Below are 27,008 nucleotides of genomic sequence, written 5' to 3'. Positions count from 1 at the left end.
CCCACCCAACTCACATCACCCAGAGAACAAGACACACACAAAGTGAAACTCAGGCAAATGGGCAGAAAGCCCCATCAGGAAAGAAAGTGAAAAATAAAGACAAGAAAGAAATTATTTCTCCAAATTAAACTTACCTGAATTTTTTAAAATACTTACAATCAAAGCTACCACACAACTCAGGAAGAAAACACAGAAATTCTGTCCTCAACATTGAGGATTAGTCCCCATGAGGCTTAAATGGGAGGCTCAAGGTCATCACTCCTGCACTTAGCGGTGTCCCACCTTGAGGGCAACCCACCCGTGCCCTACCTCACAGCCGTTTGCCCACAAGCCAGCCTGGGCACCCTCCTGCACTGTGGAAACCTCTGACCAGATGGTCTGCTGTGCCAGATCCAAGACATGCATCGCACCACAAAATACAGGACTTGTCTCACAACCTCATTCACTCTCAAGATGAAACCATCCAACTAGAGTCACTAACAGGGTCACACAGGTGGAAAATGTTGAGCCCAGACCCGATGACTACAAGTACAGCATTCTACATAATGCTTCTTACTGCAGTGCCACGAAGGTTCTTCCCAGGTGAAGCTGTCCATGCAGCAGCATCTCTCAGTGACGGCAACCACCGAAAAGCACCCCAGACATTTCTAAGCAGCCCTAATGAGGCAGGAGGGCGCCCCACCACTGCCACTGCTCCACACCGGGCACTTGCTCCACATGGCCAACAAGGTCTAGAGCTGCCCTCAGTGCTCTTGCACCTGCCCACCAATGCCTGTCCCACCACCACCTAGTTTAGGCTCCTGACTCCCCCCCTACATCCAAATATAGCCCACATCCCTCCGCAAGCTTAGACGTCCCTCAGGGCAGTGCCAATGACCTCGATTCGTTGTTTACATGACCAGCAGGCCGGCAGTGGCTTTCCAGGCATTACTTGCTGGACAGATCATCTCCCCTAAGACCAGCACATCTGGAAATGTAGCTGCTTTGCCTTTTCCCCAACACCAAATGCCCCTGACTAAAAACACTGTCTCTTGGCCGGGCACAGTGGCTCACGCCTGTAATCCCAGCACTTTGGGAGGCCGAGGCGGGTGGATCACGAGGTCAAGAGATCAACACCATCCTGGCCAACATGGTGAAACCCCGCCTCTACTAAAAATATAAAAATTAGCTGGGCGTGGTGGCGGGCTCCTGTAGTCCCAGCTACTCGGGAAGCTGAGGCAGGAGAATTGCTTGAACCCAGGAGGCAGAGGTTGCAGTGAGCCAAGATCATGCCAATGCACTCCAGCCTGGTGACAGAGTAAGACTCCATCTCAAAAAAACAAAAGACTGTCTCTTAAACACCTAGCAGGATAGGCATCAATCCACCAGAGATGAGTGATCAGGCCCGAGTATCTGGGGCAGGCCACAAAGACAGACTTTCCAGAGCTGTCAAACATCAACCCAGCTTCCCAGCCCCAAGCTCCAGCCCACACTCCTACTCCCTAAGCACTCTGAGTGATCCCACACCACGGAGTCCCAGCTTAGTCTAGAATGCTCTTCTCAATCTGCTAATCCCCCACCCAGACCTTGGTCTATCTGACTCCCCGGTAACTGCTGGTATTGCCATTCTTACAGATCTTCTGTGCACGCTGGAAAAGAATGAATATTCTCTGTGTGCTGGATATGGGGGTCTAGATATGTCCATTTGCCCAAACTGTGCAGTGCACGTCCTCCCAGATCTTCCTAATTCTTATCTGCTCGATCTACTGTATTAGTCCATTTTCATACTGCTATAAAGAGCTGCCCGAGACTGGGAAACTCGTAAAGACAGGAGGTTTAATTGACTCACAGTTTAGCATGGCTGGGGAGGCCTCAGGAAACTCAGAATCATGGCGGAAGACAAAGAGGAAGAGGCACGTTCCTTGCAGGGCAGCAGGGAGGAGAAGTACTGAGCAAAGTGGGGGAAGAGCCCCTTATAAAATGGTCAGATCTCATGAGAACTCACTCACTATCAGGGGAACAGCGTGGGGGAGACCGCCCCATGATCCAATCAGCCCCACCTGCTCTCTCCCTTGGCACGTGGGGGATAATGGGGATTACAATTCAAGGTGAGATTTGGGTGGGGACACAAAGCCTAACCATATCACCTACTAATCACTGAGAGGCAGGAAAGCTGGTACTGGACTGTGTGGGTCTAAATCCCAATGCTGCAACTAACTAGCCACAAAATTGGAAGTGCCTTATGTTTGCTGTGAGGGAAAATGAACTAATATTACAACGAAGCACTCAGGACTGTGTCTGGCATTGACAACCACCACCCCTCTCCCATCATACTTATGTACATGTGCAGAAATATGGGGTCAAGGTCATGCATTCAAGATTAACTCTTCCCTGGTAAGTGTATCCACTGGCAGTGATACTCTTTGTCTCTAGGAATGCTTTCTGCCTTAAAAATCTATCTCATTTAATAGCTCCATGGCTATTACACAGCTACATATGGGCTACAGAGCTACATAACTATTACTTTGGTTAATATTCTTCTGTTGCATTTCCTTTCTACCTGTCTCCTAGTGGTTTGGGTGTCTTGTAAGTAGCATATAGCTGGATTCTGTTTTTAAATCTAATCTCATTGGGCAGCTATTTTTCTTCCGAACATGAGACACATTACTCTACTTTTCTCTGGCCTTTCTTCTTTCCTATGAGATTTTCTCTTCTTTTTCTTATTCAGTGGCTTCACTCTCATGTCTCGATAGGTAACTACTTTCAACTCATCTTTCTGGAGATTTATTAGATATTAGTAACAACATCTCATCAATGCTGAAAAATTCGCAGCCACAGCTTTACAAATATTGGCTTTCCTCCAGTATATTTTCTCTTTCTAGTTCTATTTTTTAAATTCTATCTTTCATGTCTTAATCTGTCGTATTTTCAGTATCTCTCTGTGTTGCCCAGTCGGTAATCTTCTCAGCACTACATTCAATTCTGACTCTCTCTTCTCTTTTGTCTAATGAGTTTTAAATTTCAGTGACTCTAATTTCGATTGCTAGAAGGTCTGTTTGGTTCCATTTAAAATCTGTGATTTCTAGCCAGGCACGGTGGCTCACACCTGGGTAATCCCAGCACTTTGGGAGGCCAAGGCAGGGGGATCACAAGGTCAAGAGATCGAGACCATCCTGGCCAACATGGTGAAACCCCGTCTCTACTAAAAATACAAAATTAGCCGAGCGTGGTGGTGGGCGCCTGTAGTCCTAGCCACTCAGGAGGCTCAGACAGAAGAATCACTTGAACCCGGGAGGTGGAGGTTGCAGTGAGCCAATATCACACCACTGTACTCCGACCTGGGCAACAGAGCGAGACTCCATCTCAAATAAATAAATATAAATAAATCTGTGAGTTCTTTCTTCAGAGTCTTTATTTTAAACTGTTTCGTTCTCAATATTTTAAAGTTACACATTGTCTGGTTCCTTTCAAATCGCTGTTCTAGTGTCTCAGGTCTCTGGGTACAAATCCTCCTAATGAGAGTAATCGCTAACATTTATTCCCGGTGCACTCCTTCTCTGCTTGGTTTGTACGTCGTCTGCTGTGAGGTCATCTACAGATGCCTCTTCCCATGGGAACGCCACAGGCCTGTGGCAGGAGATCATCCCTCCTGGGCATAAGTTATCAGAGGGTAGCCAGCCAACTCCTGGGGGTCCCTAGACCTTTCAAGGGGTCTGTTACATTGAAACTGCTGTCATAGTAACATGAAGGCATGATTCACCTTCCTCGCAGTGCTGACATTTGTGCTGGCAGTACACAGGCAGTGGTGGGTAAAATTGTGGGCATGCTGGCAGCAGGCAGGGCAGTGCCCTCGCCACACTCAACCGTCACTGTGTTCCCAATACCACATGCTCATGATGTGAAAACAAAAGGCTGTTTCACTTAAGGATGCCCTGGATGCGGCAGGAAAGGTCACTCATCTTACTATTAATACTGTGTTCAGGCTCAGCCCTGAAACAGGTGGGAAGAACACGGAAAGCCTGAGGGGCAAATCCAGAAACAGAAGCTTCGTCAAGGAGAGCACTTGGTGTGCTGGCTTCAGTTGTGAGCTGAACTGAACACTTTCTTCAAGAAACGTCATGTTTACATGAAAGAAGGACTAGCAGACAAATCAGTTATTCAAACGCGGGTCTCTGGAAGATATTTTCTCAAAAATGAATGAAGTTGGCCTGTCACTTCAAAAGAAACAAGGAACTGTGTTTGTTGCCAGTGATAATATCTGAGCTTTTAAATTAAAAATCTGAATTTTAGAAGACTTTTATCTGCCACCCTGGGCCTGACAGCTGCTTCTTATGAGACGGTGGTAATACTAACAAATTTGATCATACGATGAAACGTATCAACATTTAAAAGATCTGCACACCTCAGTCAGCCAATATTTTCCAAATCGCCAATGAATGATGTTACAGAGCCAATATATGGGTAAAAGATCCTATCAAAGTGCAAGATAGGCCATCAACTTTAATGTAACTGAGTGTAAAACATTCACTGATGAGGTTTCAGATTTCATATCACAACTAACCTTTAAGAAACTACCATTTGTTGAGTAATAGTATAGTATTAATGAAAAAAGAATCCAAAATTACCTGAAAAGCCTATTAAAACACTTCCTGGCCGGGCGCGGTGGCTCATACCTGTAATCTCAGCACTTTGGGAGGCTGAGGCGGGCAGATCACTTGAGGTCAGGAGTTTGAGACCAGCCTGGCCAACACGGTGAAACCCTGTCTCTACCAAAACTACAAAAATTACCCGGGCATGGTGGCGTGTGCCTGTAATTCCGGCTACTCGGGAGGCTGAGGCGGAGAATCGCTTGAACCTGGGAGGCGGGGGTTGCAGTGAGCTGAGATCGCACCACTGCCCTCCAGCCTGGAGGAGACTTCATCTCCAAAAAACAAACAAACAAACAAAAAACACACTTCCTTTTCCAACTATGTATCTATGTAATGCTGGATTTTCTTCACATTCTTCAGCTAAAACAAAAATACCACAACAAATTGAATGTAGAAGTAGATATGAGAATTCTTCTTCTATCAAGTTAGACATTAAGGAGATTTACAAAAATGTAAAACAATGCCTTTCTTCTCACTAAACATTTTTGTTTCAAAAAATGGTAATCTATCATAAAAATGTTACTTATAATAATATGTAATGGGGTTTTCATTGTTGTTTTTAAATAAATTACTAAGTATTTTTAATTTTCTCTATTTGAATTTCTAACATGGCAGTTATCAAGAGAACCCACACAAACAAAAGCTCTTCAAGCTCTTCAATAATGTTTGGAGTGCAGAGTCCCAAGGCACACAGGCCTGGGCATGTCAATGGCAGAGCCCATGTCTCTGCTCTGGGCAGCACCTGATCTCCCTGAGCAGGACTGGCTTCTGTGATCACACTTCACCAGGGCAGGAAAGCCTGCTCTCCTAGCCATGAGCTGGTCTGACAATTCCCTCCAATTCACTAACGTCAGCCAGTGGAGTCAGCGCTGTTCGCTCCTGGAGGACCTCTCTTTGCTGTTAAGGAGTCCCACAATGCTTGTTAAACAATCTTTGTTCAATACCGCTGATACGGTTTGGATCTGTGTCCCCACCCAAATCTCATGTTGAATTGTAATCCCCTGTGCTGGAGGCACGGCCTGGCTGGAGGTGACCGGATCCTGGGGGCGGTTTCTAATGGGTTAGCACCATCCCTGCTAGCGCTGTGTCACTGCATCATGAGATCTGGTTGTTTAAAAGTGTGTGGCATCTCCCCCAACCCCTCCCTCCAGCTCCAGCCCTGTAAGACACACCGGCTTCCCCTTCACTTTCTGCCATGATTGAAAGTTTCCTGAAGCCTCCTCAGCTATGATTCCTGTACAGCTTGTGGAACTGTGAGCCAATTAAACCTCTTTCTCTATAAATTACCCAGTCTCAGGTACTTCTTTAAGCAGTGCGAGAACAGACCAATCATCTAACGTTTCCAGGGATTTGTCAGGAGAAGAGTGGTTTGTTCTTTTTCCTAGTTTGCCATCTTACTGGGGGCTAAGAGCCTCCTCTCCCAGCATTCCGTCCTCGCCTCCATCAGCTGTCCACTCCCCCTGCTCCATCCCACCAGGCTCTGAGCTTCTTGGGGACAGAGGGGTGATGCTGACTCACCCCAAAGTCTTCCGCCTCTCTGAGTGCCTGTAGAGAGAGGGCAGGTGCTTCACACATCCTGGCCAAAACGACAAAGTTAATTAATTACTGAAAACAAGTAGAATATGGAATCTCAAATTGAGGCTCCAAGGTGAGCCAAAAACAGTTATGACCATCCAGGACATCCAAAGGTAAAAAAAATAGACAGATGTGGTTTCTGCCCTCTAGAACTTCCCCTGCAAATGGAACTCACTTCTATGTATTTCAGCTACGAAAGGTCACAGAGCAGTCAATGTGAGTTTTAATACAAGCCATGTCACCTGGGCAATGGGCTTCATCTCTCTTGGTCTCAGCCTTGTGTGCTGGGTGTAACCGAGCTCCAACCTGTCCTGGGAATGCCCCGTCACGGTGGAGACAATGTTGGTTCCTCACATTCATTCCCATGGTGACTGCCTACCAATCACAGAAACTGTGGGGCTAACAGGCCCTTTAAGATCCTCTTCCTGGTGAGGAAGAGCCCCTGGCACATGGTTCTGGTTCAGCGGCTCCACTAAAGCCTCTGCAGCAATGGCATGGACGGCTGCCACAGAGCCGATGAATAAACACGCCCTTGAAAGAACACTGGGAACAACTGGTGGAGGCCAGGCTGAGAGCTTGCACTTCAGAAAACCAAGAGAGAGCTTCCCCAAGGGCTTCAATCAGAGCGATGATGTGATGAAAAGGGTGCTTAAGGAAGACGGTTCTAGCAGTTCCAAAAGAATGAAATGGAGATAGTAAGACCAAGAGTAGGGAAAGGAGCTAAGAGGCAGAAGCGGCCAGGTCCTCCGGGAGCTGACACGCCGGTCCGTGTGTTGCCTTGGTTTTGAGTACATAGCCTCATACTTCTCTGAACTTAAAACAGCGGCAGTGCTTGTAAACACTGAACAGTCTCTAGAGGAGCTCTGCTCGGACGGCCTTATCTACAAGAATCACAGCTGAGTTGCCAAGTCCCCTGGATGGTGGGAACTGACATCCCTCAACTCTTGCTCCTGGGAGGATCACGTGGAATCCATCCTGGCACGTGAGAGAAAGATAAACGACTGCCACGGGACGGTGATGTGCTATAAACACACGCGCCAGGAAAGCATGATCCCTTACACTCATCGGCCCTGCCAATAAACCATTTCATCAGGCTACAAATCTCAGGTGAAAAATGAAAAGCCAGCATCGATTTCATTGTACAGCGGATTTTATTTACAAATAGAGGCCAGATAATCTTGTATTTAAATGGCACAAGTCCCATCACTCATCATCAGAGAAGCGACATTTGAAATTTATAAAGTTTTACATTATGATTCAATCCTTTTTCTAACGGGGCAAAAAGCTGAAAGGTCTAGCAGAAAGAATAAAATGTATGAAAATATTAGTAAAGGAGGGGAAATGATAAATTGGTGCTTGGGCCAAAATATATCTCTAGTGGGCACATTTTTCTTTACAAGGAACAAAGTAAGTCACAAGGAGTCTGGACCAGCCAATAGATACGAGGTTTCCATTCTCCAACCACACAACAGGCTTCTACTTTCTCCTTTTCCATTCCTACGTTATGAAAAGTAACAGCAAAAACCACACGTCTTTCCTCAACAGAACCTTTTAGCTAATATATTCAAATTAAACTTGGAGTCTAAACCTTAGACCACAGGCTATAAAAGCCATATTCTGACGATTTCGAATCAAGTAGATGAGCTGAGACCTCGTCACTTAGTGGTATCAGGAACAACCTTTACCGCAATGGCTCAGGAAAAGCCAAGCCCTGCTAGGCAATGCAGATGACAAGTGGCAACCTTGTCTCTGTGTCTCTCAGATGAGGGCCCCCCTTTGAGCTGGGGTAACAGGGATGCTGGCAGAACATGCAGACCCTCCCGGGAGGCCCCAGCTCTCAGCAGAGGGCCGTCTACATGCAAACCCCCGTGATGTCTTGCCGTTTGGTCCCTCAGAAAACGATTACCAGCCCAAACCGTGCTCTGGGCTTTGACCCTCCTCTGTCTGACAAGCCCTGCTTTGTCAATCAAAATTCATGGTCCCCTGAAATCTACTTCTTCCCACCTTTGGGTCTTTGGGGTCAAAGTGCCTTCTGTCCCCTCATGCCATACTTACCCATCTACCCTCCACCCCCAGTGAGCTTCCAGAGCAGGCCTCACCCTTACTCGCCACTATTCCCGGGTGTGGAGCACAGCACCTCACAGGAAGCGAGTGTCTAGAAAGGATGTGCCAGCCTCAAATAAACTAAGACGCCCACACCCACTCCAGGGCCCGTCCATCCCCCTCAGCCGTTCCTCTGTAGTATCAGCTGGCTCCAGTCCTCATTCCTGACTCACCTACCAGCAAGGCCCTTCCCAGGCACTGTGTGGGATTCTGCCCTTACACCATAGGATCGGCTCTGTCACTGGGAGACCTGTGGCTTTTCTACAGAAATCTCAGCCACTAACCCTAGCTGACGCAGAGCCCCGCAGGGTCCCCACTGTGGTGCAGGGGACTCCCACCAGCTCGTGTTGCTCTCTGGGAGCAGGTGCAGCTGCAGCGCCCCACGCACCTGGAGCCCTGGCCACCAGTACTGCAGGCGAGGGCTCACAGCCTGGTGTCAGAGGCCAGGAGCTGCGGCCCCCGATCTGAGGCCCTTTAAGGAGGATCCCTCTTAGCACAGCCAGCCACACGCACGTAGCTACCGTGAGCCTGTGCCCTACTTAGTGGTGGTAGCTACAGTCTGCAGGCAGCAGGGGATCAGACTCTGCATCTCGCCTTCCCGCTGGGCCCTCAGCAGAACACATAACCATGCCCAGAACGAGGGGCACATACACTGTGTCTCACCCTTCGTCAACCCGGAGGGGTCTGAGCTACTCCAGATGTAGAAAAGTGAGGCTTCAGGAGGGACTGCACGGCCACACTGAGACTCAGGAGCAGCCTCAGGCCTCAGGCTGTCTTCACCGCAGGGGCTGTGGGCATGGGCTGTGTCCCCGTGGACGCGGGCGCTCACCTGAATGCCATCCAGCAGCTTGCTCATGCACCAGTAGGTGTCGGCTTCGATGTTGCACAGCACCTCTGCGGGCACGCCGGAGACGTCCACTGTGTCCACCTCCTCTGCCTCTGGGCGGCGCCGAGCATGCAAAAGACAAGGAGACTTAGCCACACGGGACCTCGACCCATGAGGAGGCCCACGCAGGAAGAGAGCTGAGCCCGCATCCAGCTCCCTCCACCCACTCTCATCAGTCTAGCTAAATGACTCATGCAGCCTTCCACCTCATCACTTAATGCTTCTCATCTTAACACCTAATTAGTTGCAGATAATTAATATTCTGAATCCTCTCCAATTAATTAACATAATTAATACATTATAAATTATTGCTTCTCAGGCATTTCACATTCTAATAAGAGAGAAAATAGAATATATTACTTAATCCTAACAGATCTGAAAGTTTTTTCATAAGATTTTGAAAACTCTGCTTCTGATATATTTACATATTCATTTGGCAATAATTCCTCTAAAAACCTCTTTCCAAAGTTAGAGTTTCCAAAACTACACTGGGTAAATACTTGCATGCTATGATGAAAAACCCCAGAAAGCCGCAACACAGATGTGCGTCAAAGACAGAACAGACAATGGCGCTCTCAATAATTTCCTTCTTAAAGTATAAAAAACCTAATGAGAAAACACAATCTAAAAGTTTTTAAAATGCAAAACAGATGCCTAATTGAAATGGCTTATCAGATATTTGAACAAACTAATTTTAGATCCTTACAGAACTGCTGTCATCCAGCAAAATACTCATAAATGTTTTAAAAATTATCTTCCCTATTTTTAATTTTTTTTTTACTTTAGTTTTATTTGCATGGCATCTTCACAAGGAAAATGTTCTTTAAGAAAAGAAACATTTCAACCCAGAATATATTTAGAAAGGTTTAAGCAGATAAACATTGCAATCATGATACGGATGATAATGCCGCTGGTGTTGACCGGGGTCTGCTGATGCGCCAGGCCCTCTCCTGCGCACTGTGAATGTGCGTGCTCATTTCAGCTGTCACCACTCTGCTGTCACCACCCTTGAGCCTCTGACACCAGTGGGGTAAAGAGGGGCAGGGCCGTGGCTATGCTGAGCAGCCTGGTACATGCGGGGACGGGGGTGCCAGATGCAGCCCCACCTACTGGTCCCAGAACCCAGGTCCCTAAGTGCTCCCTGAGGACCCAGAGGCCCACCTCACATTTGTATTGTGTACAGTCCTATCCTATCGCGCTGCTTCCCCAGTCGCAGCCCTGCACAATTGCTAACTCACACTGAAGCGTGTGACTGGAAGAGACGAGGTGACACGCCACCTCCCACGGTTCTTGGTTCACCCCAGAACCAGCAGGATAAAAGGGGAAGAGCGCCTCCGTGTCTGACCCTCCAGCAGGAGTGAGCAGCTGCGCGCTCGAGGGCCTGTACAGGGAGGCGACAGGCCCAGGTGGACACATCCAACATGGCGGGACCTGCGGGAACGCGGGAGGGTGGGCGGATTCCAGCCAGTTCGCGCATCACTCCTCTCTCTTGGGTGCTGGGGGTGGATCCTCAGTCACTCCATGGGTATTGCTTTCATTTGGTTCTGGGTTTTGTAAACAGAGAGATAATTCATCCGCCATAAAATCCACTCTTTAGTGTGTGCGACGGAGTGGTCCTGAGTAGGGTCACAAGCGTCACCACTAGTTCCAGAGCCTTTCCATCACCACGGAAAGAAACCCTGGACCCTTCAGCAGCCGCTCCCCACTCCCCACTCCACGCCTGGCAACCACGAACCTGCCTCTGTCTCTATGGAGTTGCCTATTCTGGACATTTCACACTGCTGGAATGAGGCTCTGCCGCCCTCTGTGACTGGCTCCTTCTCACTGAGCACAATGTTCTCCAGAGTTATCCAGGCGGCAGCCTGTGTCAATGCCTCACTCTTCTTCACAACTGAGCCGCACCCCTACGGCCAGGCCACGCCGCGTCTCTGCATGCCTCAGCTGGTAGACCCTGGGCTGTCTCCACCAAGGGGTAATGTGGACACAGAGAGCTGGTCCCGTGGGTGGGATCTGTCCCTATACGCCAGGCACCAGGCACAGACATGAGTGAGAGACTTGATGTCCTCAAGATGCTCATGAATTAAAGGTGAAAACAAGTGACTTTAAAGATTGAAAACATCAATGTTAGGTGTCAGAGTCACCCAGTGGCATGGAGAAATGGATGGGTTCCTCCTGGGACCCGGGCTTGTGAAGGACACCATTGTCCACAGCATACTGGGTGCAACCAAGCCCTCACTCTCTTGGCCCGTGTTTTCACCCTAGAAGGCAGGTCCCAGTTCCCCGTTCCTCGAATGTGGGGCTAGGATGACAAGTGCTGCTGGCTGGCCATGGCTCCGTCCCCTGACCCTCCTCCCAGCCGGGTGTGTCCATGACACCGGCACTCTCCTGGTGGCTCTGTCCACCCACCGGCTCCCTGCAGGGCTGCAGGCTCTTCCTCCAGCAAGTAGCAAGGTGTCTGGTCTTCAAACTCTGCTGGCACAGGAGCCCGGGTTGACCTGAGCACACCCTCTGATGAAGCCCCCACAGGGATTCCCAGGGAAAGGCCCTGTCTCCCAATTTCCCACGGCAGCCCAAGGTGGGAGGTGTTATTTCTGCCGGTTCACAGATGCAGAAACTAAGCCTCCACGCGCTGATCAGTGTGCTTTGTGAGACAATGGTGGGAGTGAGCAGGTCAGGCCTGCCTAGACTCCAAATCCAGCCCCATCGTAATGCCTTTCCTACTGGGAGGACCGGCAGCAAAAGCCAAGCACATAGACAGGAGGATAAGTGGCCTCCCCCGGGCATCACTTCCTCCCTGGGAAAACAGTTTGGGCAGAATCAACTCAACATTCTGCTGGCCTAAAGTGGGTGTGATTTCCTCTTCTCAGGGAACTGAATGAGCAGCAATCATCAGCGGGATTCCTCTGAGAAGTTTCCCATCGACGTATCCTCTTTCAAGGGCCTTCCAAGCATGGAGACATTTCCTGAGATAATAAGAGTAAACAGGGAACTGAGGCCTCCCCAGACCTTGACAGCCTCTCCTTGAGTGCACAGATGCAGCTGGGCTGTGGCAGCTCTGACTCGCAGAGCCAGGCACTGCGTGAGCCAGGCAGGAGCCTCGCTCTCTTGGTCTGTTTAGCTGGCTTGTTACTTTATCTGAGGAAATGTCAGTGGCCTATTCTAGGTGTCATTTCTCACAATGGGCCATTTGTTACTCTTCAAGGTAATGAAGTAATGGCATTTAACTCAGAGAGCCCCCGCAGTGATTTGTCTTCTAAACGCCAGGAGAATTGGAATTACCCTTATTGTCAGAATGAGATAAATATCCCCCGCCAGAGAAAGCATCCCCCACTTTGGCAAAGGCACACAGAGTGGCACAGGGCACTCTAGACTCCAGGCTGTGACAGCAGGGTCAGGGCCAGGACAAGCTGCAGAAAATACCCACGGGCTGGTATGTCTGGCCCCTGGGGAGATAGCCTGGGAAGGTCCAAGACCACCCAGAGGAGCCCTGTCCCTGGGTGTATGGCCCAGACGGAACTGCAGGCAAGATCAGCAGGTTTTCCCTGGCTTCCATTTGTTAGATGCTGATCTACAAAACCACCTGCCCGAGGGACCAGACAGAGTCCACTGTGGGGTGAGAATGGTCTCTGAATCAAGACTCTGAGATGGCCAACACCCGTGACAGATTTTAACCCAAGAGCTTCCCATTCAACGGTACACACTGTCCGCCAGGCATGCTGCCACCCATGAGGCAAGGAGGGAGAACGAGAAGGGAGCAAACTGGAACGAGGCACAACCTGGGAAGCCTCATGGCTGGGGCCTGCATCAACCAGCATTGGGATGCTCACAGCCGGGCAAGCCACAACAAGGAGGACGGATTTATCTCCCAAAACATGTTGTCACTCCATAGGACAGCAGAGATGACAGCACTGACACCAATGGAAAGAAAGATTTTTCAGGTAAGATCACAAATAAGAAAGGAAAACACAGACATGGTAATTCCAAGCAATCCCAGGGTTGAAAGGAAGAAACACGATTCAAAGGAAAAAATGATCAATACACAAGTGAAAGCAGAGGAGGGAAGCAGAACCAGATGCCAATCAAGGGAGGGCGGGGCCTAATGAAATGGCAGCCATGGCTGTGGCCCTGGGGGTGGGGATCAGGCAGGGGGTGGCTCTCAGACCCCGGGGCCTTGGGAGATCTGGGCTTAGAGATTTCTTCCTGAGCCAGGAAGACACGCCCAAGCTGCCTCGAAGCAGCTGAAGCAGCTGGATTCCAGGAGGTGGGTAATTCACAGGCACTCCTGGGCTGTGGGGAGGGCGAGGGGAGACGTATACAACCTCAGCTTCCTCCCAGCCAGGAAGGACCGCGACAGCCTGGGAGCCATGACAGAGATGGGCCACTGTGGGGACTTCCTAAGGTGACATTTTTACAAACACACAATTAAAAATAATGAAATTTAAACCAGCGTGTTTCCATCTGAAATATGATTCTATCTTTTACTTTTCTCATTTAATTATAAACATTAACACCAGCATTTTTAACAGTGTTCTGGAACTGCATTTGGCCCTTTCTTCCCCTACATCAGTCACCACACCTCCCTACAAGGGGCAGCCCCGTCCCCTATACCCTGGGGACACCAAGTTGAGAAAAGTGTGAGTCCCGACCCCAAAGAGCCCGCAAGGTGGCGGGGTGGCGAGTGCACAGGCTAACCCCAAGGGAACCTGGAGGAGGCAGAAGAGGCTCCCACAGCCCAGGGCAGAAGATCAGCACCAAGTGGACCATAAGAAAATGTGAAGTCATGGGACATAAAAACAGACACTGAGTTAAACACCATCTCGCCTGCCTTCTTAGACCACAGAAAGGCTTTGGGGATGATTTAACTAACCTTCTTTGAAAATGCTGCCCTGCTATAGTATGAAGGAAAAAACCAATTTCTAAAATAAGCCCACCTTTATCAACAGCTCCATTTACATGGAAAAGTCTAGCACTGCATCTACATAAATCTACACAGAGGGGCATCATCCAGGGATGCCACACACAGGAATGTGTGAACACTCCTACAAGGTGGGGGGAGTGGGGCAGGAAATTTGCGCTACTCTCTGCAGAAGGGCAGAGAGTAAAAGGGAATGTCAGTTTTCACAATGAGCAGTTATTTCTGCAACAGAAAAAAACAATGTTTAAGCCACTTAGAACAGTTTAAATAAGGCCTGTCTTTTCCTCAGATAAATACCCCTAGAGCAGAAGATCCCACGGGTGGTGGTACTGCCCTTGTGAATGTTTTGAGAAACTTTCAGGGCATCTGGGGGTCAGAATGATTAGGGTGAGGGGTGCTGCTGGCATTCAGTGGGCAGGGCCGGTGCTACAAGGCGGGGATACCACTGCACAGTCACCACGTCCAGCCTGAGACTCCACCAGTCCACGTGGATGGAGAGATGGACGAGTGGACAGATGGATGGGTAGGTGGGTGGATGAATGGTGGGTAGGTATACAAAGCTAAGTTTTTGAAATGGAGGATATTTAGCTTGGTCAGGAGAAAACCACGTGAGGATATAATTGCCACTCTGCAATATGCGAAAAGCTGTTTTAGGGAAACAAAGAGCAGAAATTCTTGGCCCCTCTTTCCACATCCAGAAAACAAAAAGGGTCAGAAGATTAAAGAAACAGGGGGATGGATGGGCTAAAAATCCAGATGGTCCTGGTGATGAAGGCTGCCCACCCAGGACCGCCGGCCACACAGTGAGGACGCCTGCCCACTCAGGACCGCCGGCAAGGCAGTGAAGATGCATGCCCACCCAGGACCACCAGCCACACAGTGAAGACATCTGTCCACCAACTGACAAGGCACTTGTGTGTTTCCACAGCAGGCCTTTCTGTATGGGGGCCCACATGTCCACGCATGATCCCACTCCATCCAAAAGCCCCCTGTGGGGTCCATGCCATGCTGCGCAGGTAAGGAGGCTGCAGGTAACATGACCAGGTCCTGCGCTAGGAAGTGGCAGAGCCTGGCCATGAACCAGGGCTCTGCCTGATTAGTCTACATGCTTCTCATCAGGTTCACAGCAGGACCCCGCAGAGCATGGAGGCCTCTGACTCAATAAGGAGTGTCCATGCTGGAGCCTCCCTTGTGCAGCTCCAACTCCAGGCAGGTCTAACTCCAGAAATACAACAGCTCCGCAGCCACGCCACGCAGTGGGTGGGTGCCTCTCCTGTCATTCAGCAAAAGAGCCTGTCACCACAAGGCCACCCAAGCTCTGGGTCTCCTAAGGGGCTCATTTCCCTCACGGACCCCGACCCCACCTCTGTGAGACAACGTCAGCCTCTGGAACTGGAGTAGAGGACTGGAATCGTAGCTTGTAATTACCAGGGGGTGCACTGGAATCGTAGCTTGTAATTACCAGGGGGTGCAATGGAATCGTAGCTTGTAATTACCAGGGGGTGCAATGGAATCGTAGCTTGTAATTACCAGGGGGTTCTCGAAAACAAAAAGGCTTGACGCGGGTTAAGTTCTCTCTCATATTAAACTACATGGAAGAGCTTGGTACTGGGGAAAGGGGAAAATCCCTCCAATGTAAACAGCTCCTTTCATTTGAAAGGATTCCTGGACACTGGTAGCAAGGTATGGAGAGCAGTCACCTATAGCACAAACGCTGTGGGTAAGAACCAGCCCCCACGGGGAGTGCCGAGGAGGGAGCTATTGCCGTTACCACTACATTCATCACCTGCACTGCACAAACCCTACAATAAGCCTCTTCACTTAATTAGGAGCTTAACTGGTAATCAAAAATGTTCTGTTTTATAAGCAAGATGGAATTGCTCTATGGATCTAATCTTTTGCATTTCCCAAATTGGGAGTTTTAAATTGGAAACGCCAGTACTTTGGTGAGAGAGATTTGAACACTTCATTACGTAGATTTGGGTTCCAGGATGGAGAAAAAAGTCCTGCCTTGGTGAGAGTGGCATCACAACTCAAGACTATAGATTCACCAAACTCTTTGGTTCAGCAAAAACAACTAACGTTATGATCAAATGGCTCTAGTGCAGGAATGTTTAATTCTAATATAGATAACGTTCAACTCAATCAAGGTTACACAGACTGAACCACAGCCACAGTTCCCGATTCTGCTCCACGGCTGTAAGCTTGGGCCGTCCGCCTGCAGCCCACAAGCGTGGGCATACGGTGGGAGGGCGAGACATTGGCAGACAATTATCACAGGACAAGGACAATGCCCTCAGCATGGCTAGACGAGGTGGCAGCATCAGGCCAGCTCCAGCGACCTACTGGTGGCCCCAAGAGTGATCCCAAATGATGAGAACCAACACACTCTTCTCACCAACAGCACGGCTGTTTCCCATTTCACCACCCGCAAGCAGACCCGCAGTCAGGGGTCTCCAACCTCAAAACCCAAAGCAGGAGGCCTCGGGGCCTGGGAACAGGACAGTGTCTGTGAAGCAGCTGGCCTACTTTTTGTATAAAGAACTTGGTACCAAATTCCATGTGGAAAAAGTCTGCAGGCAACACTTGGGAAAATATCAACTGTGGGATAGATACTGCAGTAAAAAGTGAAAGAAACCTTCTGTATCTTTACGGTCCTCGTTTTGATGAGGTCACTTTTGCAAAAAGCAAAAATTCCAATCTCATAGTATTCTTGTGGCTTGACTGGATCTTTAATGTTTCAATAATGCTGTGAGTAGGAGTTTTGGTTCATAGAAAAGCTGTTTGTTGAAACAAATTTCTTTTATTTTATTTTAATTTCTTCTATTAACAAATATCAAACACTTCTATGTGTGAGAAACTGTGGGACGGGGAGAAAGGCGAAGACCAAACAAAGAACATGTTAGTGCCTGGAAGAGAGGCCGGGCCCATGCGCTCCTCTGACTCACTGACTCATGCGCTCTCCCGATGCTTTCGACCGTGTGTTACAGAGGGACGCAGCTCACACAACCGCGCTGTGTGAGCTGGAACCTGCCAGGTGGAGAATGAATAGGGTGACGGGGCAGAAGGCACGGAGCCCGACCGGGATGGAAAGCATGAGCACAGAGCCATTGGCATTCCAACCAAGCCTGGAGGGCGGCAGGATAGGATAGAGCGCAGGTGATGGGAAGGAAGGCAGAGTTCACAGACGGAAGGAGGAGGAAGAGCTTGTGGGGAGTGTGATGCGGAGGCCCCAGAGACTTCGGGAAGCGCTAGAAGACAGCTGTTTGTTAGAGTGGTGCCCTCAGCACAGGTCACCAGGAGAGTGCCATGGCTGCGGGAGGTGTGAGGAGCCAGCCCACCACACGTGTGCAGGTGTCAGGGAGGGACGTGATGCAGCCAGTGCTGTGGAAACGAGGTGGGCACAGGCAGGTGGAGATGCTGCCACCTGGGGCCTGCTGGCCCAGCACTGCTGAGGCACACGAGGAAGATGTGGGCCCACCACAGCTGCCCCTCCAGGTAGCAAACACACTGCCAGAGAACCAACGACTGCACCATCATGAAACCCCACACTGGGCCACCGGCCACAGGGACAGGATGCCGAGATGTTACTCCTGCTCAGGGCTCTTTCTGTGTGTATTAGTTACTAAATAAATTCAGTAAGATTCACCAAGCTCACCAACAAAACTGGCCAAGATTCCCCCACTGATACAAGTAACAAGCAACAGACCCTCTGAAGTACAAGGACCACTCAAAACACAGTTCTCCATTTGCTGCTCCAGAGATGATGAATGCATTCTGCAAAACAATCTGACAAAGCACGTCAAAGGCTTTAAAATCCACAGAGCTCTGCTGAGCCCAGACAGTGCACCCGGTACCGAGATGGGGGCCGTCGGAATCCAGGAGAAAAACAGTCCCGGGCCCTGCACATCCATGGCTCATGGTCTGGCAGGGGAGTCGGCAACAAGACAAGACCCCATAACAAATGAGAATGGGCGGGGCACCCAGCCCCCACAGGTCAGATGGCAAAAGGGCACGCTGGTGTGGAGAAGGTGCCCTTGCAGTTTACTGTTAATAACACAACGAAAAATCAAGAAATACACCCACTGAAAAACACAATGCAGGTTCCTCTGCTGTTCAGATGAGGCAGCTAGCATCCAAAAGTGCTAACTGGAAGAGCTTGCTGCTCTAACTAACAACCCAGCGTTCACTGACCGCTCCAGCGAGGTGACTTTGGTTGGAGCCACTTACAGAAGCCTAAGTGTCTTTCCTCATCAATCCTTGGTCTTCGAGAAATCACTCTGACGCTCGGCCCCAAAGTTCTGCTCCTGTGTGGGTGCTGCTTACATCCCAGCTGGGAGCCCCACCACTCAGAGCAAGAACGGGCGTGCAGCTCGCCAGTGCCCAGCGTGGCTGTGGTCCCCGTCGCAATTCTAAGGAGCCTGCGTGAAAGGCTGGCTGTGGTCACTCACCAGGCATGGCCTTGCCAGGAATCGGGTTGGCAACTCGAGCCCTCAGCCCTCAGTGCCCCTACTGGCCCATCCATCCAGAACCGATACATTTCAAAACACTCCTCCCTCTCTATTATATCCAGAAAATGGACCATAAAAATCAGGTAAAAAACTGCTTACGCTGTAACTATCCAAACTGGATGGATATAATCACAGAAGGATATGAGGCTACTGTAACAAAACCAAAACTGGACAGACCGTCCATGTATTATAGCACAAAGCCAAGGCAAACTAAGACTGCTTCCTTTCGGGATGTTTTTCAGTATACTTCTGTTTGAAAAAATTTAATCAATTGTATGGCTCTTCCATTTCTCAACAAAAAGAAACATGATCCACTGAAAAGAACATATGGGCCACCCTTTAACAAAGAGGGCCCTTCCCTTCCAGCTTCTCAGGCCTTCCTGGCTGGCAGAGGCCGCATGCTCTGCAGGTCATCTGTAGGTGGGGAGTGCCAGAGGGGCCTCCACATGCCCAGAAGGTACTCAAAAGGCGTGACTGCAGAACAGCCCCACAAATAAACTTCTTCCTAAGTGACAGATATCCATATCATTTGCAAACAGCCCTGCTTGTTCTCCATGCCTACCCTAAAGAGGCTTCACACAAAGAATGTGTTTCGGATGGCCCAGCCTTCCTACACAGAGTGGCAAGAAACCAAGGCTCCAACAAGTGCACAGCCAATTACTGCGCACCTGCCAGAAAGTCAAACAGATGCCGCTGGCAGCCAAGGAGAGGCAGGAGCCCGGCCCTCACACTAGCAGGCAGCTGCGTTGCCCACACTCAAGTCCTGGTGCTCTGTTATCACAAGTGAACATCTCAGCACCCCATGGAAATGTGAATCGCTCCTGCTGGACCCAAGATCAGAGCACACAGAAGGAACAGTGGCCAGCCAGCCCCCGAGAGCATTCAGATAACAGGTGTCCCTGTGGGCCCATGCCCTGCTCCTGCTCCTGCGCCTGCCTCCCCACTGCTGAGGCAAAGGCTGGAGAAGCTGGCGCACGGCACCAGCCTCACTGTGTCCTCCTCAACACACAGCTTGGAGGCCCGGAGGGGAGGTGCATGGCCCCAGAATGCAGAAGAGCCTGCTCAGCCCAAAGACCCCATGCCCTGCCCGGAGTGCCACCTGGGTCCGGAGAAGGATCTGACCTTATGCCTGTAAGTTGCCCTGTGCACCACTGATTCAAGGATGAAAAGAAAGGAAGATACGAGCCTTCTCAGGCTTCCAAGATGGCCTGTCTCTTGGGTTTTATACTTGCCAAGGTATCTACTTTCCTGAACAATATGTGTAGTGCTCGCTGGGAGCTGGGGAAGGCACAGGAACGAGGGCCTGCTCCATTCAGAGCCAATACACTTGGCCGGGAGAAAGCAGAACACCACACAATCGTGGAAGCCTGAGAGCTCCCTGGGCGTTCTCAGCTTTGGGCACTGCAGGACCCAGGGCAGGCAGTGTGATGAGCACTGCATGGCCCAGGCAGGGTCTATAGGGCATATCCAAGACACCATGGGGTAAGGTGATCAGGCACTGATTTTTTTTTTTTTTTTGAGACGGAGTCTCGCTCTGTCACCTGGGCTGTAGTGAGGTGGTGGTCCTTCTTGGCTCACTGCAAGCTCTACCTCCCGAGTTCACGCCATTCTCCTGCCTCAGCCTCCCGAGTGGCTGGGACTACAGGCGCCCACGACCATGCCCAGCTAATTTTTTTTTTTTGTATTTTTAGTAGAGACAGGGTTTCACCGTGTTGGCCAGAATGGTCTCAATCTCCTGAACTCGTGATCCACCCACCTCCACCTCCCAAAGTGCTGGGATTACAGGCGTGAGCCACCGCACCTGGCCCAGGCACTGATTCTTTTAAAGTCATCATCACAAAAAAAATTTTAGGAACTCACAATACTAAATAAAGAGGGAAATTAGCCACGGATACATTATGTAAAACACAGCCAGGATATCTGTTGGTCTAATTTTATCCCAATTTGTTTCTACATAGGTTTTGTTCAGCTGTTACATGACTACAGTTGCATTTTTGCCCTGTAGAATCTGACGTTTGTAACAGGGATCTCCCATTTTATAACATGCTCTTTGAAGCCATCCCTCAGGATGCTGCATAATCATCTAAAGAACTGCAATCTCCTCGTCTACACAGCCGCATCCCTACTTTGGGATGCTGGCATCGTTTCAAACATGTTACTGTTGCAAAGAATTCCTCAGTAAGCCTCTTTCCTCTATAAGGTATGTGATCCACACAGAGAGATTTCCTTAAGATAAACATCTCAAGTGAAATTGGCAGGTGAAAGAGTAGAACATTTTATTGAGAGATATTGGTAAAATATTTGAAAGACATGTTGGAAGTTTATTCTACAGCCAGCAGGGCCTAAGATCATTCACCTCACCAATCCCTTATCAGCACCATGACCTTCTTTTTAGCTCTGCTCACTGGGAAGGTAAAAACATCTCATTATAGTGAGATCTAATTCACATTCTTTATTGTCTGGTAAAGTTTAGCTGTTTTCCACACATTTGTGACTGTTCCTTAAATCCATCTTTGATTCATGTGGTTCTCAGTTAAAGCCATGCAGAGCAGGAGGGGTGGTGAGGTGGGAAGTACCAATTGCGGGCAGAAGCCAGCTGTCCTCAGCTGGGATCCTAGAGACACCCGCATCTTCTCCCAGACAGCACACTCCCCCAGGGCCAGAGGGCCGGCCACAGTCAGCCCCGCTGACTTGCAAGAGGCCGGTGAAGTGTATGTTCAACCACCTGCCACTGACGAAATCTGCAGGAACCTGCAGTGACTTTTTGAAAACATGCAGGAAACCAAACAATCCAACTCACACAATCTGGATAAATCTGTCAAAATACACACTCAGACACACTCACACTCAAACACACACAATACTCTCTGCTAGCAAATTCCCCAGGGCTCTCACATGCCTCTCTGACGCTGGTGACGCCATCAACTGTGCCGCACTCACACCACTGCCCGAGTCCCTCTGTGCTGCTCTCGGGGTCCCTCTCAAACCCTGACAGAGCCATCCGTGCCCCCGTCCTGGAGTGACGAAAACGGCTACTGAATGGAAAGTCTGGGTTCAAATCCTGGTCTCTATCAAATTACCTGAAGAAATGACTTCAAGCTTCTTCTTCGCCATTTTCACATGGGAATTACAAAATGCAAAACCAGGGCCGCAAGCACGAAATGTTGCAAGCCATACAGAAATCTGGAAACTTCACTAAAACCACACGATCATTTGCTGAGGTCTCTGTATTTGTTTCATGTGGATACAAGCTCTAAGGATGTTTTCAGAAATGTCTGGAGTCGCTTGAAAAGCTAAATGTAACGTGAATACAAAATTACACGGAAACGCACTATGAGCTAAGGTGCTGGTGTCTTTGAGCTGGCTGTGGTAGAACTTAGGTGTGAATCTACAGCAATTATTCAAATTGAATCTGAGGACAAATATATAAGGAAGGTGGATGATTCCTGACATCATTTGCCATATTTTCCAAAGTTCTTGACTGATTTTTTATAAAACAAGATTGTCTTAATATTATGATACAATGAATATCTCTGTTTACTCAAAAGCAGTCTAGAAATTAGAGTTCAATATGAAAGCTGCCTAGGATAAAAAGTAAATTATCATTAACTAACACAAATTACCAAGAAAATGAAGAGTTTAAGCCTCAAAATGAGGCTTCAAAGATCTGCGTTTGTATCTTCCATGAAGGAGTCCTGGGCACGGGTTTTTTTTCTTGTCTCTGAGAAGATGTGTCCTCTTAGCTACAGACTGGGTATCTTTTTTTTTTTTTTTTTTTGAGAGGGAGTCTCGCTCTGTCTCCCAGGCTGGAGTGCAGTGGCGCGGTCTCGGCTCACTGGCTCACAGCAAGCTCCGCCTCCTGGGTTCACACCATTCTCCTGCCTCAGCCTCCCCAGTAGCTGGCACTACGGGCACCCGCCACCACGCCCGGCTAATTTTTTGTATTTTTTAGTCGAGACAGGGTTTCACCGTGTAAGCCAGGATGGTCTCGATCTCCTGACCTCGTGATCCACCCACCTCGGCCTCCAAAAATGCTGGGATTACAGGCACGAGCCACCGTGCCCGGCCTGGACTGGGTATCTTTTGTCCTCAGCTATGCCTGTGTGGTAGTGGCAGAGCAGACTGCCTGGATGGGGACACTGCCAAAGAGCCAAAAGACGCCAAGAGGCCGGGCGTGGTGCCTCACACCTGTAATCCCAGCACTCTGGGGGGCTGAGGCCGGCGGATCATTTGAGGTCAGGAGTTCAAGACCAGCCTGGCCAACACGGCGAAAATCTGTCTCTAATAAAAACACAAAAATTAGCTGGGCGTGGTGGCGGGCGCCTGTTATCCCAGCTACTCGGGAGGCTGACGCAGAAGAATCGCTTGAACCCAGGAGTTGGAGGTTGCAGTGAGCCCATATCGTGCCGCTGCAGTCCAGCCTGGGCAACAGAGCAAAAACTCCGTCTCAAAACAAACAAACAAACAAACAAACAAACAAAAAAGATGGGTCCAACACTGTACCTCCTACATAATGTGTGATACGGCACTATATAACAGGCCAGTACCAAAGACCGTGAAAAACGCACTAATAACAAGATTCCTGTTGGAGGCAGGTAAAAAGCACTTAGTTAAATTGCAGGTAACAGAAGACTCAGGCCCTTTTGCCTGCTCCATCACTAGCGGTCAGTCCCACTGTGTGATTCTCCTGCTAACTAAGGAGATGTTAGTCTTTGACACCATCCTCTACTACATGGAACCAGGGCTCTTAGCTGATGCGGGTTTGGGCCAGAAGAATTCAAAAGGAGCCTGCGGACAAAGCTGAAGGAGGTTTCAGAGGTGTCTGAAGGCAGTGCTAAAAAGGCTAAGTAAAACCAGTCAGTTCCGAGGGCCAGGAAGCCAAGCAAATGTCAAAAAAGCAAACGCCGATGGCAGGTCATTAGAAAACGTGGAGTCTGGAAAAGCCAAGTCTAGGCTGACAATAAGCCACAGGAAAACCTCCCTACAAGAGTGAACTGACGGGTGCCAGGCTGCCCAGAAAGTCGGGACGCGTGGATGGGCTTGGCTGGCTCTGACCAAGCAGAATCAGAGTGAATCAGAGGTCCATGGCGATCCCGGGCACCAGAACTGAGCCGAAGGACAGGGGAGGGGACAGAGAGCCACTGGCACAAGGGACCAGGAAATGGACCTTTCTCTCCTGGGGTCTGTCTGTCTCCAGTGTGGCAGCAGGGTTGCTTTGGTTTTAGTTTTTTGTTGGGTAGAACGGAAAACACAGGGCAAGATCCTAAAGCCCCATAGTTCCTCATCCAGGAATGCGAAAACCAACAAGAAACGCTCTGTCTGGCCGAGCTGTCAGGAGAGATGGCCGGGAGCACATTCTCATAACTGAAGCTGTCTCAGTGAGCCACAGCCAATGCCCGTTTCATTTTATACTGAATTAGAAGGAGAGCTTCCCGCTTCACAGGCAGCGGGAAGAATGAGCATGGTGTGTTGCATCGTGAAAACATCTTGTGTCTCCATGCATTTCGTGAAGGTACTCAGACAATGAGAAGGCCGCTGCTCTGTTTCAGGAACCGCAGGCCTACGCAGAGGCAGAAGCACATTCAAAGTAAACAGAGTGATTCTCCTTTCTAGAAAAAAAAATACTAATTCCCTCCAATCCAGTAAGTCTATGGGTAAGGCAAAGGTTGAACGGCAACTTTTCAAAAGAAACAAAGCCTGCTGTCTCCTTTGGAACACAGAAAACTGCTCCAGCAGCTGGGGGAAAAGTCCCGACACTAGGCACAGGGCTAGAGACACCCTGCTACAAAACGCTTATGCACGAAGAGCTAATCCTTGTGCCAAGTAGACACGGAGGCTGGCTGAGTGAAGATGGACTGGAGGATTAACTCTGCATCACACATTGAACAGGTGGAACTGGCCAGGACTCCCAGCTCTCCAACGGTGAGACAGATGCCCAGGTGGACAAGGTGGCGGCCTCTCCACGTGCATATGCCGAGCCCCCCGCCCCATCCCAATGTAACGACTGATGGTTGAGAAGCCACGGTGCAGAGAGGATACAGGCTGCCCTGGGACCACAGCCACAGGGAGACGTGAAGGGGCTGGGGGTCACAAGGTTTGCACAGCCACTCAGAACAGGCAGCCAGCTTGTACCTCCAGCCCCAAAGGGAACCAAATAGAGGACTGAATGGACCTGATCAATAAACGTCCCTGGTTCTACAAAACTCCCAGGAGGTCATTAACACCAGAGCAGGGTGCCATGTAGAAATATAAAAGAAATGGTCAATCCTTGGGCCAAGCCCTCAGGGCTCCCTGATGACAGCCACACGCAAGACCGTAACTGCTCCTCCACCTGCAGAGACCCCATCCAGGCAGCACCCTCCTCCAGGAGCCCCCAGGCCTGCCCCATCACTCCCCCAACCCCCGACAAATGCAGGAGATGCAGGGTGCTCTGTGGGGGTTCTGCCGCCACCAGTTCGGGGGGCTATCCTGTGCCTCCTGCCTCTGATGCCCCAGCTCCAGTCTATCCTCCATCATCTGCAAATGGATCCGTCCACTATTGTTAGAAACGGGTTCCATGCTTGCTGTTTGATGGCCGTCCCTCCCCTCGAGGAGGCAAACTGGGTGCTGAGTGGCTGCAAGAGGTGTGATCTGCTTCCTCACATAAGCAGCCCAGGCACAGCCTCACCTCTCGCCTGCTCAGGATGGCATCTCCGGCGCTGGAAGGCCCCACTCAGCTCAGCTGGTCCACGCTGTCCTCATTCTGGGATCCCAAGCCAGTTCCAACCCATCTGCTGATTGGCAGTCAAGGCACTTGATACGGTTTGCTTCTGTGCCCCCACCCAAGTCTCATCTCGAATTGTAATCCCCACGTGTTCAGGGAGGGAGGTGATTGAATCGGGGTGGGGGCAGTTTCCCCCATGCTGTTCTTGTGACAGTGAGTTCTCACGAGATGTGCTGGTCTTATAAGCATCCGACATTTCCCCTGCTGGCACTCACTCTCTCCTGTTGCCTTGTGAAGCTTCTTTCCCTTCACCTTCCACCATGATTGTGTTTCCTGAGGCCTCCCAGCCATGCTTCCTGTTAAGCCTGAAGAACTGTGAGTCAGTTAAACCTCTTTCCTTTATAATAACCTAGTCTCAGGTAGTATTCTTTACAGAGTGTGAGAACAGACTAATATAGCACTACTCCAACCTCCCTCTGCAGACCTTTGTTTTATTTCCAAACAGCTGTATGCCCAGGTGAAGAGGGGTGCTTTCATGGGGTCCCTTGGCCCATCACACCTGGTGCCTGCAATGGGCACATCAGCTGGCTGGAAGGTGGAGACCGCGTTCCTCTCTAACAGAAAGGTCTCGAGGCTCCCCACTGTCTTCAGAGCAAGGCCTCCACAAGCGAGCCTTCAGGGACCTGCCATGGCCTCTGCCCAGCGCTGCCCGGGCTGGCTGCACCCCAGCCTTTCCCTGGGTTTCTTGTTTCTTATCTGCCCAACTCCCACACACCCTTCTGGAACTTAGTTCAGGCTGGATCTGGCCCCAGCCTAACCAGCAACACAAAAAACATGTAAATCCCTGAAAGCCGGTGCTCAACAGTCCGTGCTGGTTTAGAATCTAAGCCTCCATCTGAAAGAGAGAGGAAGTGCCTCACCTAAAGCCCCTAAGTGTCTCCTCACTCACACCCCTCGGCCGTCTCACAGTGGCCTGTGTGCACCACCACTGCCACGCTGAGGGGAACGCGCCCCACAGACGGCGGACCACAGGCCCACAGGCTTCCGCACACACCACACGAGACGCACTCAACTTTCGGGCTCGGCAGGGTACTACACAACCCAGCACAAAGCCTTCAACTCAGAGGTGACCAGGCTGACCCCCGAAGAGGAAGTGGCTTCTCTCTGCTTCTTCTAAGTCTCTCTATACAGACAAAGAAGGAAACTTCCCAATAATGCTTTATTACATGATACTTGTAAGTAATTTGGAGAATACAGAAAAGCTTAAAAAAGAAAATTAAATCATCTATTAGTGGAGACAGGGTTTCACCGTGTTAGCCAGGATGGTCTCGATCCCCTGACCTCGTGATCCGCCCACCTCAGCCTCCCAAAGAGCTGGGATTACAGGCATGAGCCACCGCGCCTGGCCCCACATCTCTTCTTATTAGGACATCAGTTCCATGGGGTTAGGGCAAACCCTAATGGCCTCACTTTACCTTTATTACCTCTTTAAAGACCCTATCTCCAAACATCTTCTGTGGTATTAGGGGTTAGGACTTCAACAGATGAATTCTGCGGAAGCAATTCAGCCCCCTAACATTCACACACACATACACACACACACACATTTTCAATAAACCAGAATTGAGACTAAATATGAAGTTTTATGTCCTATTGTTTTTATTTATACCCCGATCATTTTCACATA

The 27,008-nt window shown here is 49.8% G+C and overlaps 1 protein-coding gene across 1 annotated transcript in view; it reads right to left on the bottom strand.

Moving 5' to 3' along the window:
• Positions 1-27,008, bottom strand: part of TBC1D22A (TBC1 domain family member 22A) — a gene marked incomplete at its 5' end in the record, with an annotated part of 424,244 nt that overhangs the window by 197,338 nt on the left and 199,898 nt on the right. Inside the window, 1 exon segment of the mRNA NM_001133321.1 lies at positions 9,136-9,245. Within this exon segment, the coding sequence (NP_001126793.1) occupies positions 9,136-9,245 (110 nt within the window).

The sequence above is a fragment of the Pongo abelii genome, chromosome 23 (genome assembly GCF_028885655.2).
Source record: "Pongo abelii isolate AG06213 chromosome 23, NHGRI_mPonAbe1-v2.0_pri, whole genome shotgun sequence".
NCBI lineage: Eukaryota > Metazoa > Chordata > Mammalia > Primates > Hominidae > Pongo > Pongo abelii.
This window is presented reverse-complemented; position numbering and strand designations above follow the sequence as displayed.